General features: G+C 39.2%; 1 protein-coding gene across 1 annotated transcript; it reads right to left on the reverse strand.

The window, feature by feature from the left end:
• Positions 1-10,961: 10,961 nt before the first annotated feature.
• LOC110927909 lies at positions 10,962-13,532 on the reverse strand. The gene is made up of 6 exons (XM_022171237.2): positions 13,355-13,532; positions 13,112-13,279; positions 12,407-12,571; positions 12,232-12,338; positions 11,680-11,906; positions 10,962-11,398 (listed from the first exon to the last, which is right to left on the reverse strand). Exons 1-6 carry the CDS (start codon positions 13,499-13,501, stop codon positions 11,148-11,150), a joined length of 1,065 nt encoding a protein of 354 aa, XP_022026929.1. The 5' UTR covers positions 13,502-13,532; the 3' UTR covers positions 10,962-11,147.
• Between the last annotated feature and the right edge of the window lie 312 nt (positions 13,533-13,844).

The following is a 13,844-nucleotide window of genomic DNA, read 5'->3' on the forward strand; positions in this document are numbered from 1 at the left end:
TATTACTTAAGGTCTCACCTTGGAAAGGTGTGATCAGATTTGGAAAGAAAGGAAAACTTGCACCTAGATATGTTGGACCATTCAAGATCGTCGAAAGAATCGGTAAGGTAGCCTACAGGCTTGAGTTACCCCCTGAACTTGGAAATGTTCATCCAACCTTTCACGTGTCCAATCTCAAGAGGTGTTTAGCTGATGAAAACCTCCACATACCGCTTGACGAAATTCGTGTTGATAAAACACTGAAGTTTGTTGAGAAACCGGTAGAAATCATGGAACGTGAAGTCAAGTGGCTTAAACGCAAGCGCATTCCTTTGGTCAAGGTTCGTTGGGAATCTAAGCGTGGACCCGAGTTTACTTGGGAACGTGAAGATCAAATGAAGGCAAAATATCCGCATCTTTTTCAATCAGTTTCCTCTAAATAAATTTCGGGACGAAATTTCCACAAGTAGGGGAGACTGTAACATTTGTGCTTGTAATCATTGTGAACAGTTCAATTATCAATAAAATAATGTTATTTGATCCCAATGTTTGTTTGGTTGTGTTTTTCATTTTTCATGTTTTGACTTTTGTACAAATTCAAACTCTACATCGCTTTCTAGAGAATTTTAATCAAACTGGTGCGTAAACGTACTTAGTTTAATGCGACAAATACTCCGGAACATCAACATATACTCAACATACCTTAAATAACCTTTACATAACTTAGAAATAAGTTTTGAAGGCTTTGGTATGGCAAAAACAAGTTAATTCGCTTACAGGGACTAAACTTGACAAACTGCGAAAGTATGCCAATTTGAACTGTAACGAACATTCCGGAACATGTCCATAAGTTAAACATACCATAAATATCCTTTACATAGCTTAGAAATAGGCTTTGAGGGGTTTGGTATGCTAAAATAAACTTTTGGATCATTCAGGGACTAAAAGTGTCGAAAAGTGCATAAGTTTGCACTTTCGCGCATAACTTACGTTCTGAATACATCCGGACATCCAAAAATTTATGTAAGCATCCTTATATTATGCCTTAGTGTCGGGCATGAGAAAAATCCATTTGTCGCGTCATTTGGATCGTCTTTCGCGCTTATGCGCATTCCGTCGTAATTAAGCGAACATCGCAATCGTACGGCCAAACGAACCGACATCCGGAATATTTTTGAGCATATTTCATGTCCCCTACACTTTAACTTCATCTTAGAGCCTTGAAATGAGGTTAACGGGGCTTAAACGTGCCAAAAATGGGCCAAAATACGTGTTTCTGAAGTGCAGGGACCAAAATTGTAAATTCTGATCTGGGAACCTTAGGCGGGGCGCGTAAGGATTTACCAAATCCTTACGCGGGACGCGTGAGGGTGTCTGACAGAAAATATTCTGCATTTAATGCAGTTTGTCCTTTCGTTCGATCAAGAGGCAATGCCCTTTCACCCAATCAAGAGCCAAGGGGCAATTTCTGACTTACCACAAGAATTTGACAAGTGTACGCTCGAGATCGCGGCACGATATTCGATAAACGATCCTAACGGTTCCACTTTTCCTATAAATACCCCCCCCCCTTTTGTGTAAAAACCCACAAGAATCAGATCTAAAGCTCTAAGTTGGAACCATTGTTTCATACCTGAGCTATTTGATCTAGATTAGCACTCGGGGACCCTCCGTAAGTCTTCTTTCGCTCTTTTATTCGCTTTTCGAGTCCGAAAGTCAACGTTTTGTTGACTTTCTGCATTGACCAGCTTATGATCGATGCGAAGTTCATGGAACTTCATAACGTGAGCGTGATCACGATGGTTATGGTCCGTAGTGACCATACCTACTGATTACCCCGTTATCTAGGCTCAGTGACGAGTCGTAGTTTCGGCCAAAATGCGCATTCTTGCGTATTTTGTAACCAAACTACTCGTGAGCATCAAAGCCGTTTGTTTTGATGCCAAACCTGTTTTCTAAACTTAGTTAAGCATGTTCTAACATGCTTAGCTCGTCACGTTTAGTATAGTGCTTATATAGGGTCGTAAGGTAAGCGATCTAAACCATCGCTTATACTTTCGAACCCGACCCATTTGGTCGATCTTTAGGATCCGACCAAACATATTAGGTGACCATAGCTATAACCTTCCGAGGTTATACCTTGTGGTCGCAATGTTAGGCGTTCCATACGCGTTCTACGCGAATGACGCGTTAGGGTGGCATAAGCTACCTCAACGGGTCGTGATGGACCGTAAGCACTTAGGTTAAGTTTCATTTTAGTATGTAGGCTTTGTTAAACCATATTACACGAGTCTCCATACTCGTTTGGTTTTCGAACCCGCGTACTGTCCGATCCTTCCGATTTGGTCCGGTATATTAACATAAGCTACCTATTAGGTGCCGTTGATATTCCGTGATCTTTAGCATTATCTGGTTATTATACAAGGAACTCAAAGCAATCTCAGGTGAGTACATAGAACCCCATCTTTTACTGTTTCCAAACTGTTTTGGGGTGAAACACATGTGCCTATCTGTTACTTTCATGCTTTCCATGTTTTCACATTGTATATCTGCTATGCTCATTAGTACATTATAGTACATGATTTCATTACATTTTATGCTATGTATGCCCATTGTGTGCGTACCTAGTACATTGATTTACATTACATTTTCTGTTGCATCTGTTTACTCAGCATATGGACACATTGATTTACATGAACATTTCTGTTGCATATGTTTACTCAGCATATGGACACATTGATTTACATGAACATTTCTGCTGCATATGTTTACTCAGCATATGGGCACATGCCTTCATTTTGTTATGACATTTGGTTTGTTTAACATGGAACAATACATTCATTAACATTAGCTACGCCGTTCGTTAGTAGGTAGTGGTACCACAGGAATTGATAACTCCCGTTTCTGAAGTCCTGGGTTGATAGGACTGGAAGGAATGACCGAATTCGATATACATAACTTAGATAAACCTTTAATTTGTTTAAGGGTTTATCGCCGCAGTCTCAAGGCTTGGATGTATGCATAGTTTACAATACCGCATAAATGTTAATATCAATTGAGCATGCATTTTCCACAGAACATAACGTTGATTTAAACCACGTTTTACTTCAACGACTTGTTTTGTGCATATGGTTTAAGTTGATACATTTCGCTTACCATACATGATACATTTTGGGATTTCACATTACATGATTTACATTGAACATAGACATTTGACAAGGTTTACACAATAACACTTGACATTTGGGTTATACATGAACAATTTACATGATGGATTGGTTTGGGTAAATGGTTTGAGTAACGTGGAGTATGCAATATGATGCAAACGTGGTGGATACGCCGCTGGTACTTCCTATATATAAATGTTTGTATAATATTACATATCTTAGCGTTATCTAAATCATTTCAGTTTAAACATATAACATTTTATACAAATAACATACTTTTCATAAAACATCATCTTACAAAACAACTTATCATATTCAACTCATTTTACTTGGTTACTCGTTTAACCTTGCACTTATCTATATATATCACCTGATGTTATCGTTTTTCAAATGATTTATAAAGCAAGACAAAGTACAAGGTTCATGACTGACTGTTATTAAACATTCTTTAAACTCAAGTCATGAATCACATTTTCACAAAACCTATGTATCTCACAGGCATTTTTATGCTGAAGTACCTACTTTCACATGTGTTTTCAGGAGTTGTTCCATAAGACGTTGATCACAGTACTAGGGCGGACCTGTGCCTTAGAGCTTAACAATGAAGATAGACTAGTATAAATATGTTATGAACTTGGTATTTCTTGTTTTGAAACAATGTACTACTCTTGTTTATAAATAAAATACAACTTTGTATGCCATGGTTATGAAACAAATTAATTCTGTTCACAACACTCCCCGACGTTTTCCGCCGCGGTTGCATGTTATACGCGGTCGGGGTGTGACATATAATCTCATAAAACGCATTAACTCACACAACTTAATACACTTAAGGCTCACGTTTCACACTCTCCATCACCTGACACAATTTTCAAGCGAATTGACCACTACGTGCGAATTGACTATACTTTCATGCGAACTGATGAACCACTTGAAATGAATTGGTCTAATTCCAAACGATCTGACCTCAATTCGTACAAACTGAGGAATGATTTCACAAGACCTGGACCCAAACCGTGCGAAGTGGAGGTATTTTCAAACGAACTGGACCACTTTCACACGAACTGGACAAATTTCAAACGATCTGACATGTTTTCAGTTGATTTTTGTCAAAATTGATCAAGTTATAGGTCGAATTAGGTGCTGATTCTTTCAAGGATTGATTAAAACAGTATTTCGCTAGTTATATGTAAAAATTAGGCCATTTTAACCGTGAAATCTCCGTTAATTTTGAAAAAATGTGAAGAAAGTGAGTAGAAATGAGATTTTTGTATGAAAAAAAGTTGAATCGGTAAGAACTCTTCCTCTTGAGCTCTGATACCACTTGTAGGATCGAGATTCGACCAAAACGAGTCGTTCAGAAGAGTTTTTGATCAATACGAAAGGCAGAAACAGACGTATTAATGTTGAATCAGCTTGATATACACTAGGAATCACTTTAACTGTCTTGTATATTGATTTGAAAGCTTTACAGACCACTTGACACTTCGGCAGCACCTCTGCTCCAGAATCAGCAATGTTACAAATGAAATCTCAAGTCACCTATTTATAGGATTCCCAGTCCACATGAAACTGCCACTGCCCACTTCGTGCGAAGTGGTCACTTCGCATGAACTGGCACTGCCAGCTCGTGTGAACTGGTCAATCAATACTAAAATCCTATTTCTTTGACTACTGAGCTCTGGTTTATCCTATCTAGATACAAGACTCGATACAAGATGAAGTCGACAGACATATGCACCAACAAGCCCCACCCCTGGGCCGAAAGTGGCCGAAGGTGGTGACTATGTCTTACAGCCGGAAGCCCGGTACAAAATCCGCAAGGTTTGAGCCTTCCTATGCCATTGCACACATATTAATGTCTAGGCTACACATTAATTGATCTGTTTATAGACGTTTTCATACTGGTTTACAAAAGGCATACTTACAGATGTTTACAAGATTATTCGAACTCATACAGAAACACATGAACTCACTCAACTTTTGTTGATGTTTTCAAAATTACATATATTTCAGGAAACAAGATGGATCTTGGGCGCAGGTGTTGTTTTCAAGACATAAAGTCCAAGTTTAGATGTCATCCACTTTTGTATTGTAACTTAACTTGAGAATTTTGGGTTGAAACTTAAAAGATTTGTGTTTGTAACTTTCCAAACTTATGAAAGGATGGACATCATGTTTTAATCATATTGTCACACCCCAACCGATGGCGGAATCATCAGGGCGCGGCACTGAGCGAAACAGATTGTCCAGAAGTTTCCATAACAACTACGATTACTAACTATTTAAACATCACGTCCGATGCCATGACATAACAAGTAGCATAGTTATTACAGACAAAATCAAGACAAATAGTTCTGTTCCGACAACTCAGATTTCAATTACAGACAATTCGTTTATTGGTTTCTAGACCTTTCCTAGCCTCGTTTTCACAGCAAGCCAAGCATTTAAACATCTTAAGCACCTGCCACACACGTTAAAGTAAAAGTCAATACACATAGTGTAAAGGTGAGCATACAAGTTTGATAATAGCATAATAGAGTTCGAAATTGTTTACGCATAACCAGCACGTACACAGTGTGAAATGAAGCACGTTAGTTATCGACATAAACCTATCGATACCAGTGACTGACCCGGTTGACTGCCCGAGGCAGTTCATAATACACACTCACCACTGTGAGCCATGTAACAAATTGTCCTTAACAACCCCTGAATGAACAAGTGCTGAGTCCAAACTATAGTAGTATCGTTGCTAAGGCAGGTAGACAGCATTCCATGTGTAAACATAACAAACAGGCATTCATTAAGTCACGTATAACATGCGGTAACGGTTAGCGTTAAAGTATTGCGCAGTGTGTTTGATGTGATTTAGAATAAGTAACGTATGTAACACCCAAAAGTGCGTAAAGCAAAAAGGGTTCGAGTATACTCACAGCGATGATCGATTGAAGGGAGCGCTAGGGAGAGAGTTAGCCTGATTAGAACGATAGCATAAACGATAAGCGGCACGTAAAATGGTGCGAAGTGTCAAGGGATCGGACAGGAATCCGATCGGGTGGTAATCCGATCGGGTGACAATCTGTTCGGATGGTCATCCGATCGGGTGACCATTCGATTGGATTGTTACCTCGTTTGGGATGGATGTGTTTGTATATGATGGCTTGTCTTTTGAAGTTTTCGTTGTAGCATTTTGAAAACAGAGAAGTATCTCTATCTTTCAGGTCGGTCGATCGAACGGCAGTCCGATCGGGCGACAATCCGATTGGTAGTACACTTCAGTGAGAACAAGTTCACAGCAGTTTGTCACTCGATCAGATTACAATCCGATCGGGTGGCAATCCATCTTGGTGAGATGACATCACACAACAGTTTGCATATGCAACTGAATGAGAACCACCTTCAAGGAGTCCAAATCTGGCGATTTCGCGAAGAAAATGCATGATTTTGATGGAGAAGATGATGTAGAAGTGTGTAGTGATGATGATTGTACAAGATTTGAGGGGAAATACTTACGAAATAGCCTTGAATCGCGTGAAATAGTGCCTGAGAGTGACTTAAGTGTAGGTGGTCGGATGGAGACGTCAAATCAGTGAAAGGACGTGTACGGGCACTATTTATAGTGTGAGAGAGGAGTTAAGGCGGTGCAAGGTGCGAGGTGTTTGGGTCGGATGGCGTTTCGGTCAGATGGCCATCCGATCGGATGGTCATCCGGACGGATGTTCATTCAATCGGATGTCCATTCGGACAGCCGTGTTGTGCAAGTTAGTTTTCCAACTCTTGTTTTGTGCGTTAAGCGTTGCGTTGCGTTTAAGCGAGTTGCGAGTAAGCGTTGAGCGTGTAAGCGTTGCGTTGAGATAGTCACATAACATCAAACAAGTAATCACACAAATAACACATATAACAACTAAATGCATATAAGTAAAGCTACGTTTCGAGTTTGCGTTGCATTTGCGTTGAGATAGCGTTTAGTATAAACATGCAGTGTAATATGCGATAAAATGCGTATAAGTAGCATTGTACACTGCGTTAAATGTGATAACTGCGTTTTGAATAAGCGTCGTAATCATGCGTTGTAAAAATATAGCTTAAACCCTTTGCGATAATCGGAATCTCAAGAGTACAAGTAATTAAGCAAGAAATGACAGATATAAGATAGACCTGGAAAGTCGGGTTGTTACAGTCTTCCCCAAAGACTTTATCCATTAGGCATTGATATGTAGCTCCTGCGTTGCGAAGATCGAAAGGCATTTTTGTGTAACAGAAAATACCTTTATCCGTGCGGAAGGCTGTTTTGTCTTCGTCTTCTTCCTTCATTTGTACCTGGTGATAACCTTTGTAACAATCTAGGAAGCATTTCCAGCGGAAGGAAGCTAAGGAATCCACCTTCTTGTCTATCTCCGGGAGAGAGTAGCAGTCTTTTGGGAAAGCCTTGTTGAGGTCCTTGAAATCAACGCATATGCGCCATCCGCCATTATGCTTTTGCACCATTGCTGGGTTAGCCACCCAGGTTTGATACTGGACTTCGCGTAATATGCCGGCTTGAAGTAGTCCAGCCACTTGCTCATTCATTACGCGAGTCTTTTCCGGACCCAGACCGCGTTTTCCTTGTGCTACTGGCTCTGCTGAAGGTCGAACATTCAAACAATGTTCCGCCACATCTCTTGGTACGCCGGTCATGTCCGCTGGGGACCATGCGAAAATGTCCAAATAGAAGCTGTTTCAGTCTTACACGAATTGTCGGTGATATGGTGTGTCCTAGCAAAATAGTTTGCTCAGGGTATTCATTGTTGAGTACCCACTTCTCTGGTTCGTTAGATGGAGATGGCTTCGCGGCTTTTACTCGTGGTTCGTCGTCTACAGACATGACTTCTTTGCTTGAATATAAAATTGATGCTCCGGTTTCTGTCGGAAAACCGCAAGCAGTGTGTGGTATGGAAGTAATCATGCTAAACTCCCTTTGTGAACGTCTACCCAACAATACATCATGGCGGGATGTAGCTGGCATAACCATAAAATTGACTTGAACGGTGCGCGAGTGTTCACCATCAGAGAGTGTAACGACAAAGGAGATCTGACCCAGCGGAAAGACGGCTTCATTGCAGAAACCAGTTAAAGGAAAATCAATTGGTTTCAAGCGCGCCTTGTCCTCTAGGTCTACCTGCTTGAAACACTGCTCATAGATAATATCCATAGAACTGCCCGGATCGATGAACATGTAATCAGTACGATAATGACCAAAAATACTAGTTATGATGACCGGTCGTTCCTCTTGGGGACCTCCTGGTATGACAGGAAAAATGACTTGTTCACGCCAGTGTTGATTATGACTTCGTTTGTTGTTGCGCTTGCGCGATGGTCCTCCTTGCACCATGTATGTTTGCTTTGTTTTACTGCTTGGACCGTTATTTCCGCGAATGATCTGACGAATGTCTTCACCAACATCTTGTACCACATGACTGAGCTCTCCTTGGTAGTTTTCACAATTAGGTTGGGTATCCCGCTGTTGCGATAATTTGGGTCCATCCTTGTGAAAACATATTGTGTCTAGGAATTTTGCTTTGCACGATGATCCTGATGTCTAGATCCAGAATGAGTAAGCTTATATATGGTGTTAGACTGAGAGTAAACTGCTTTATCGTCGGCTGACACGTATGATGATGAATCATAATAACATACTCGAGGGGCGGTTGGGGATTGCACCTGAGTTGCAGGACCATGTGACTGCGATGCTTCTTGAGCCGCTAGTGCACAAGGTTGTGCAGAAACTATATTCAAAGCCCTTTGAGTTTTGACAAACCAACAAATCGGAGTTTCCTCCGAAGATACATCTGAGCTGGTCGGAGTTCCGGGTTGAACTTCCGAGGTAACTGGATCATGCACCTGATTCATATCAAGATGAACATCATCGTCGTTAAACGTTTCTCCCACGATTCCATCGACATGAGAAGCAAGGGCAAAAACGCTCCTGTCCTTGGGTCGAGGACGTGGTGGGTAATTTATCAGACCTTCTGCCATTGAAAATAAAAGAGAGGAAGAAATGAATCGATCAAGAAGATGAAAATGAAAACAGAAAATCGGTGGGCGCCAATGAAGAAACAGTGATCAGAGTTGACCGGAATCAATCAGATCTGGGGTTTAGTTTCTGCATAAAGAGGTTAATCTTCTCGTCGATGGCTGGTTAAGGACTACTCCACCAGAGAACACTGCAAAACAGGAAGCCGTTAGACTCGCCACAGGGAGAATGGGGGTTCTCTCTGTGACCACCCTCCGACGTGAGAATAAGTACAGTGATCTCAAAGGAAAAGATGAAGTAGTAGGAGTGAAAGTATGTGAAAGTAACTTGTGAGATCATACATGAATCCCCATATTTATAACCAAGTTTTTGGCGCCAAAAAGGTGACGGAGAAAATGATGGAATTCACTTTTCGTTAGCGGTTATTTCTTTTTCCGTTAATAGTTAATTCCACATCTATGCACACGGATTGTGGATCGGATCAATGGCTGGGGAGATGCCACATGGAAAGTGGTTTTGTGTAGATCTCCCTTTAAGTTGTTTGCCATCATCGTGATTTAGATGAGTGTCTAGGATGATGCCACGTCATATTCAGTTGTAACCGAATGAAGGTATGCACGATGAGCATTTAAGACCTTCTAGAAGATCTACAGCTATGAACCATTGCATTATTGTCCCGTGTCCATTCTGTTGTAACAGAAAAGATTCCTTTGTTCAAGACTTGATTTCATACGCGTGGACATTTTTAGGACTTCATCTTCAAGCCCCTTACGCGAGCCCGCGCAAGGGTGTTAGTTGAATATCTGTCTTTCCTTTCTCCAGCGCATGGTAATCGAAGGCTGATCTCTACAAATCTTGTTTAGAACCGCTGCGCGGCCGCGCAGGGTCCTGTTTAAGATGACTTTGGAATGAAGTTATGGTATGGTCCTATGCGCTTGCGCAAGGTTTTTGGGACCATACCCCTTCACTCCTCAACGCCGCGCCTGGAGCAAAATAAACTTTTGACATACCACTCTTGTTTTCCGATTTCCACCATAGAATTTTATTCATGGTTGCTCGCCAACAAAAATAGTCTAATTTTGGAGATACCCACCGATTCAAAACTTTCTAACATTATATATTACCGTCCATTGATGCCTTTGTAATCTCCTCTATGATGGGTGCTATTGAATACCCTGTCTCCACTTAATTCTTTCATTTCAACATTTAATTTAAACTAACCTACCCATGTGATAGGGAAGCTCATCACATCCTTCAAATTTGACCGAGCACATTTGGACACATAGACAGTTTGATCAAGATCAAGAGTTCTTGTCTTTTTTTTATTTTAATTTTTCCCCGTAATTTTAATTATTTGAATATATTTCAAGTAAAAGAAATATAATTTATTAAATAATTTTTCTAATATAATTATTTAAATAAATTATAGATTAAAAAATAAATTATTAATAGGTTGAATATAAAGAAAAGTAGGTGATGAGTTGAAAGTTTGGAAGGGTTTGTTGTCGGAGAAAATGTGGGTTTGAAATGACGTGACATGCTGAGGTGGCAGGTTTGGATCTTAGACGAGGTTTAGTGTTGTAGATGCCGTAAGCTTGGAATTACTTGGTAAGTTGATTGATTATTCGAGTAAATTTGGACATATAAAACTGCATTAAGTTGATCTGTTTTTATGATTAGGATATATGATGATTATACAAAAGCTTAAATACTTAATCACTATTCAGCCTTAATCCTAATATACAATATGTTTAAATAATAAGCATTATACTTGGATGGCTTATAAAGTTGGATGACTTCATATTAATATAATAGAATAATTGTGTGCTTTTTACACACATAATCATTTTTATTAAGTAAAAACACTCACAACGAAAGAACCCACAACCTATGAATAGTGGGGGCAATTTTGATACCACTCGGCTGAAAGCTTCCTAGTTATACATCATCCTTTATTAACAACAAACACATAATTTTCTTATGCCTGTCTAATAAGGGTTATATTGGTGGTTTCTATACGAGTCTCCAAAATCCTCCATTCTTGACTCCCATGGAAGCTCATAAACATGTGGAACACCCATCCAAGAAGTAGGTTCTTGGATGCCAATTCTATAGTTGTCACGTAACTCCTCAAGGCTTGAGATCCCACCATTTACGTACGCTGCCGGATTAATATCTTCATTTATCATTTCGGTTTGTGACCATTGATCTTGTACTCTAACATGAGTTTCATACATCCCTTCAAAGTGATTATTAATAAAAAGGTTAACAAACATACATTTATAGCGCATAAATTTCCTAATGGAAGTATGACGTTATTATTATATTAATATAACTTTTGTAATCACATGCAATATCATTTAAAAACATCTAATATTTTGAAGGACACGTGGTTTCAACGTGACATGTTTAAACTCGCTACAAAAAATTGCCTGTTTAATCGGTTACCAAACTCATTTGAACTTGTTCATGTGCTATACCTAGTTTTTAATAATCAGATAACCCTAAAAAGTATTCTACCTGACATTAGCAAATTAGAATCAAGATCGCCATGATACGGAGCAGGTGGTCCATGGTGAACATTCACGTAGGAGTAATCCAAGTAGTGATTCGGATCTTGGTAGAAAAATGGGTAGTTGTTAATCGGGAAAGGTTGTTGGCTCAAAGTAAATAGCCGCTTGTCACATTGAAGAAGCTTCTCATATTGCTTATCAAGGACTCCAAGGGCAAATATGATTGAATGTCGTCTGCAAGAACGATGTGAAAGAGTTAGATTGAGTTATGTTTCATCTATAATGAGTCAAATTAGTAAAATAACTTATATAAGAAAGAAATGTGTCAAAAAAGACTTGGCGCATCAAACATATGGAAAGTCGTTTAATGCGTCAAATTTTTGTTCATACAAATTCATTAAATATTTTTTATAATTAAATTATTACTCGCTAAATATAATTTTTTTAATTATACACGTCAAAGGCCTGGACTCGTGGAGGGTGGGAATGTGGGTGAGGGGTTCCACTGATATATGACCCCCACCCACCCACTCGTCATACCACTTGTACTCATAGATACCTGCAGATGGATGCCTGACCTCCGGTAAAGTCCGTAGTTTGCTTCCATTGCGTATGCTTTCGAGGTTGGGGATTAATCTCTCGACAGAATAGTGGAGGTTGGTTTAACTGCATAATATGACCACATTAGACGTGAAATGAAAACCATCATTAATATGAAAAGAAATGAGAATGACCTCGATTTCTAAACGGCCATGATGGCCTTGGTGCATAATCGCCGAAATTTCAGACCACTGTACTTCGATCTTATTCTTGAGAGGTCCATCTAGAAATTCCCAAACAAGCTTCTTCTTGGCGTAATAAATTTTAGCTACCAAATCTCCTTCGTTTTTGGAAATTCTCTGATGATATTTTAGAACTTTAGTCGGTAGATATATTATTATTATTATTATTATTATTATTCATCCTTTAGGTGTTTAGCCAGGCCCGGTCCAAAACCAAGTCTTAGAAGCTCATCCCCACCCCATCTACCCGAGGCTCAAAAGGTGGGCTTGTTTTATGTTTTGTGTAAAATAAGGTCAAGTCTTGATGGGAGCGTGGTAGGAACTGGGCTTTAAGGGTCAAACTTGGGGTTGGGCTCAATCAAGATCCATCTTATGTGTAGACTAGTTACTTAGTATAATTGATTTGTTTATTAATGCGTGCCTAAAAGGTAAAGCATGATTTAATATACTTGTTATAATTATTAGATTAATATTAAAAAAAAACCCGAAACTTTCATGTGCAATTAACATAGTTACTGAAGTATAATTAAAAAAGTTGATAAAAATTGCGGGTGTAGTTTTATAAAAGTATTAAATAATTAAGTTTTGAAAGAAACATGTTAGTTTTATGTTGTAAAGAAACATGTGTTAAAATAAGAAATTGAAAAGAAAAAGAACCTTCCAAGTGCCGATTTGTAAGAGAAGAGCAGGGAAATTAGAAGCCTTGAGTTTCTTCTCCTCAGGAGGTGGCAGTGGCGGTGTCTTTTGTTCTCTTAAGGTCATCTCCACCAGGTTAATGAGAGAGTTAGACTTTCTCAAACTCAAACCAATCGGACTAACTCCCAGCTGCATAACATCTATATATGTTACTTAAGAAACATCATGTGTATATATCAAACAGGTCAGAGAAATAATTAAAACCTGCGGATGGAGATGGAGAGCGTGATCAACATTGTTGCTGCCTCCTTCAAATGTCATTAGAGATTGATGATGATCACCTCCATAGTTATAGTTGCAGCTGCTTCCAGCTTCAAATGCCTCATGATCATATGACTGATTGCTTCTCATGCTCTCTCTTTGTTTTCTGCAATTAGGATTTGGGGTGGTGGTGGTGGTGGAAGAAACCAGTGGAAAGGGAGGGGGATTTAAACCCCGTTTGTGGGTCCATTTCACACACTATTGTATATACTTTTCATTTCTCATGGGTAATTAATTACTTTTTATTTTAAATTAATTACTAACAGGATTATTACTACTGATCGTATAAATTACTCATTTTCCCTCATATTATATCCAAATCAGTATAATGGTAAATCATTTATTCGCTTTCAAACTAGCTTCTACTTCCGATGAATTCCAAATTGCTTCTAAACTAGCTTCTCCAATTTCTTTGCTCACCTGTAATATTGCA

This window comes from Helianthus annuus, chromosome 3, assembly GCF_002127325.2.
Source record: "Helianthus annuus cultivar XRQ/B chromosome 3, HanXRQr2.0-SUNRISE, whole genome shotgun sequence".
In the NCBI taxonomy this organism is placed as follows: domain Eukaryota; kingdom Viridiplantae; phylum Streptophyta; class Magnoliopsida; order Asterales; family Asteraceae; genus Helianthus; species Helianthus annuus.

Bases quoted from the DNA above. Each gene is read 5' to 3' on its own strand.
- LOC110927909 (XM_022171237.2), bottom strand. From the start codon at position 13,501: ATGAGAAGCAATCAGTCATATGATCATGAGGCATTTGAAGCTGGAAGC. The intron at 13,280-13,354 runs GTTTTAATTATT...GATGTTATGCAG, and splicing joins CTCTCCATCTCCATCCGCAG to CTGGGAGTTAGTCCGATTGG. The intron at 12,572-13,111 runs GTTCTTTTTCTT...AAATATCATCAG, and splicing joins TACAAATCGGCACTTGGAAG to AGAATTTCCAAAAACGAAGG.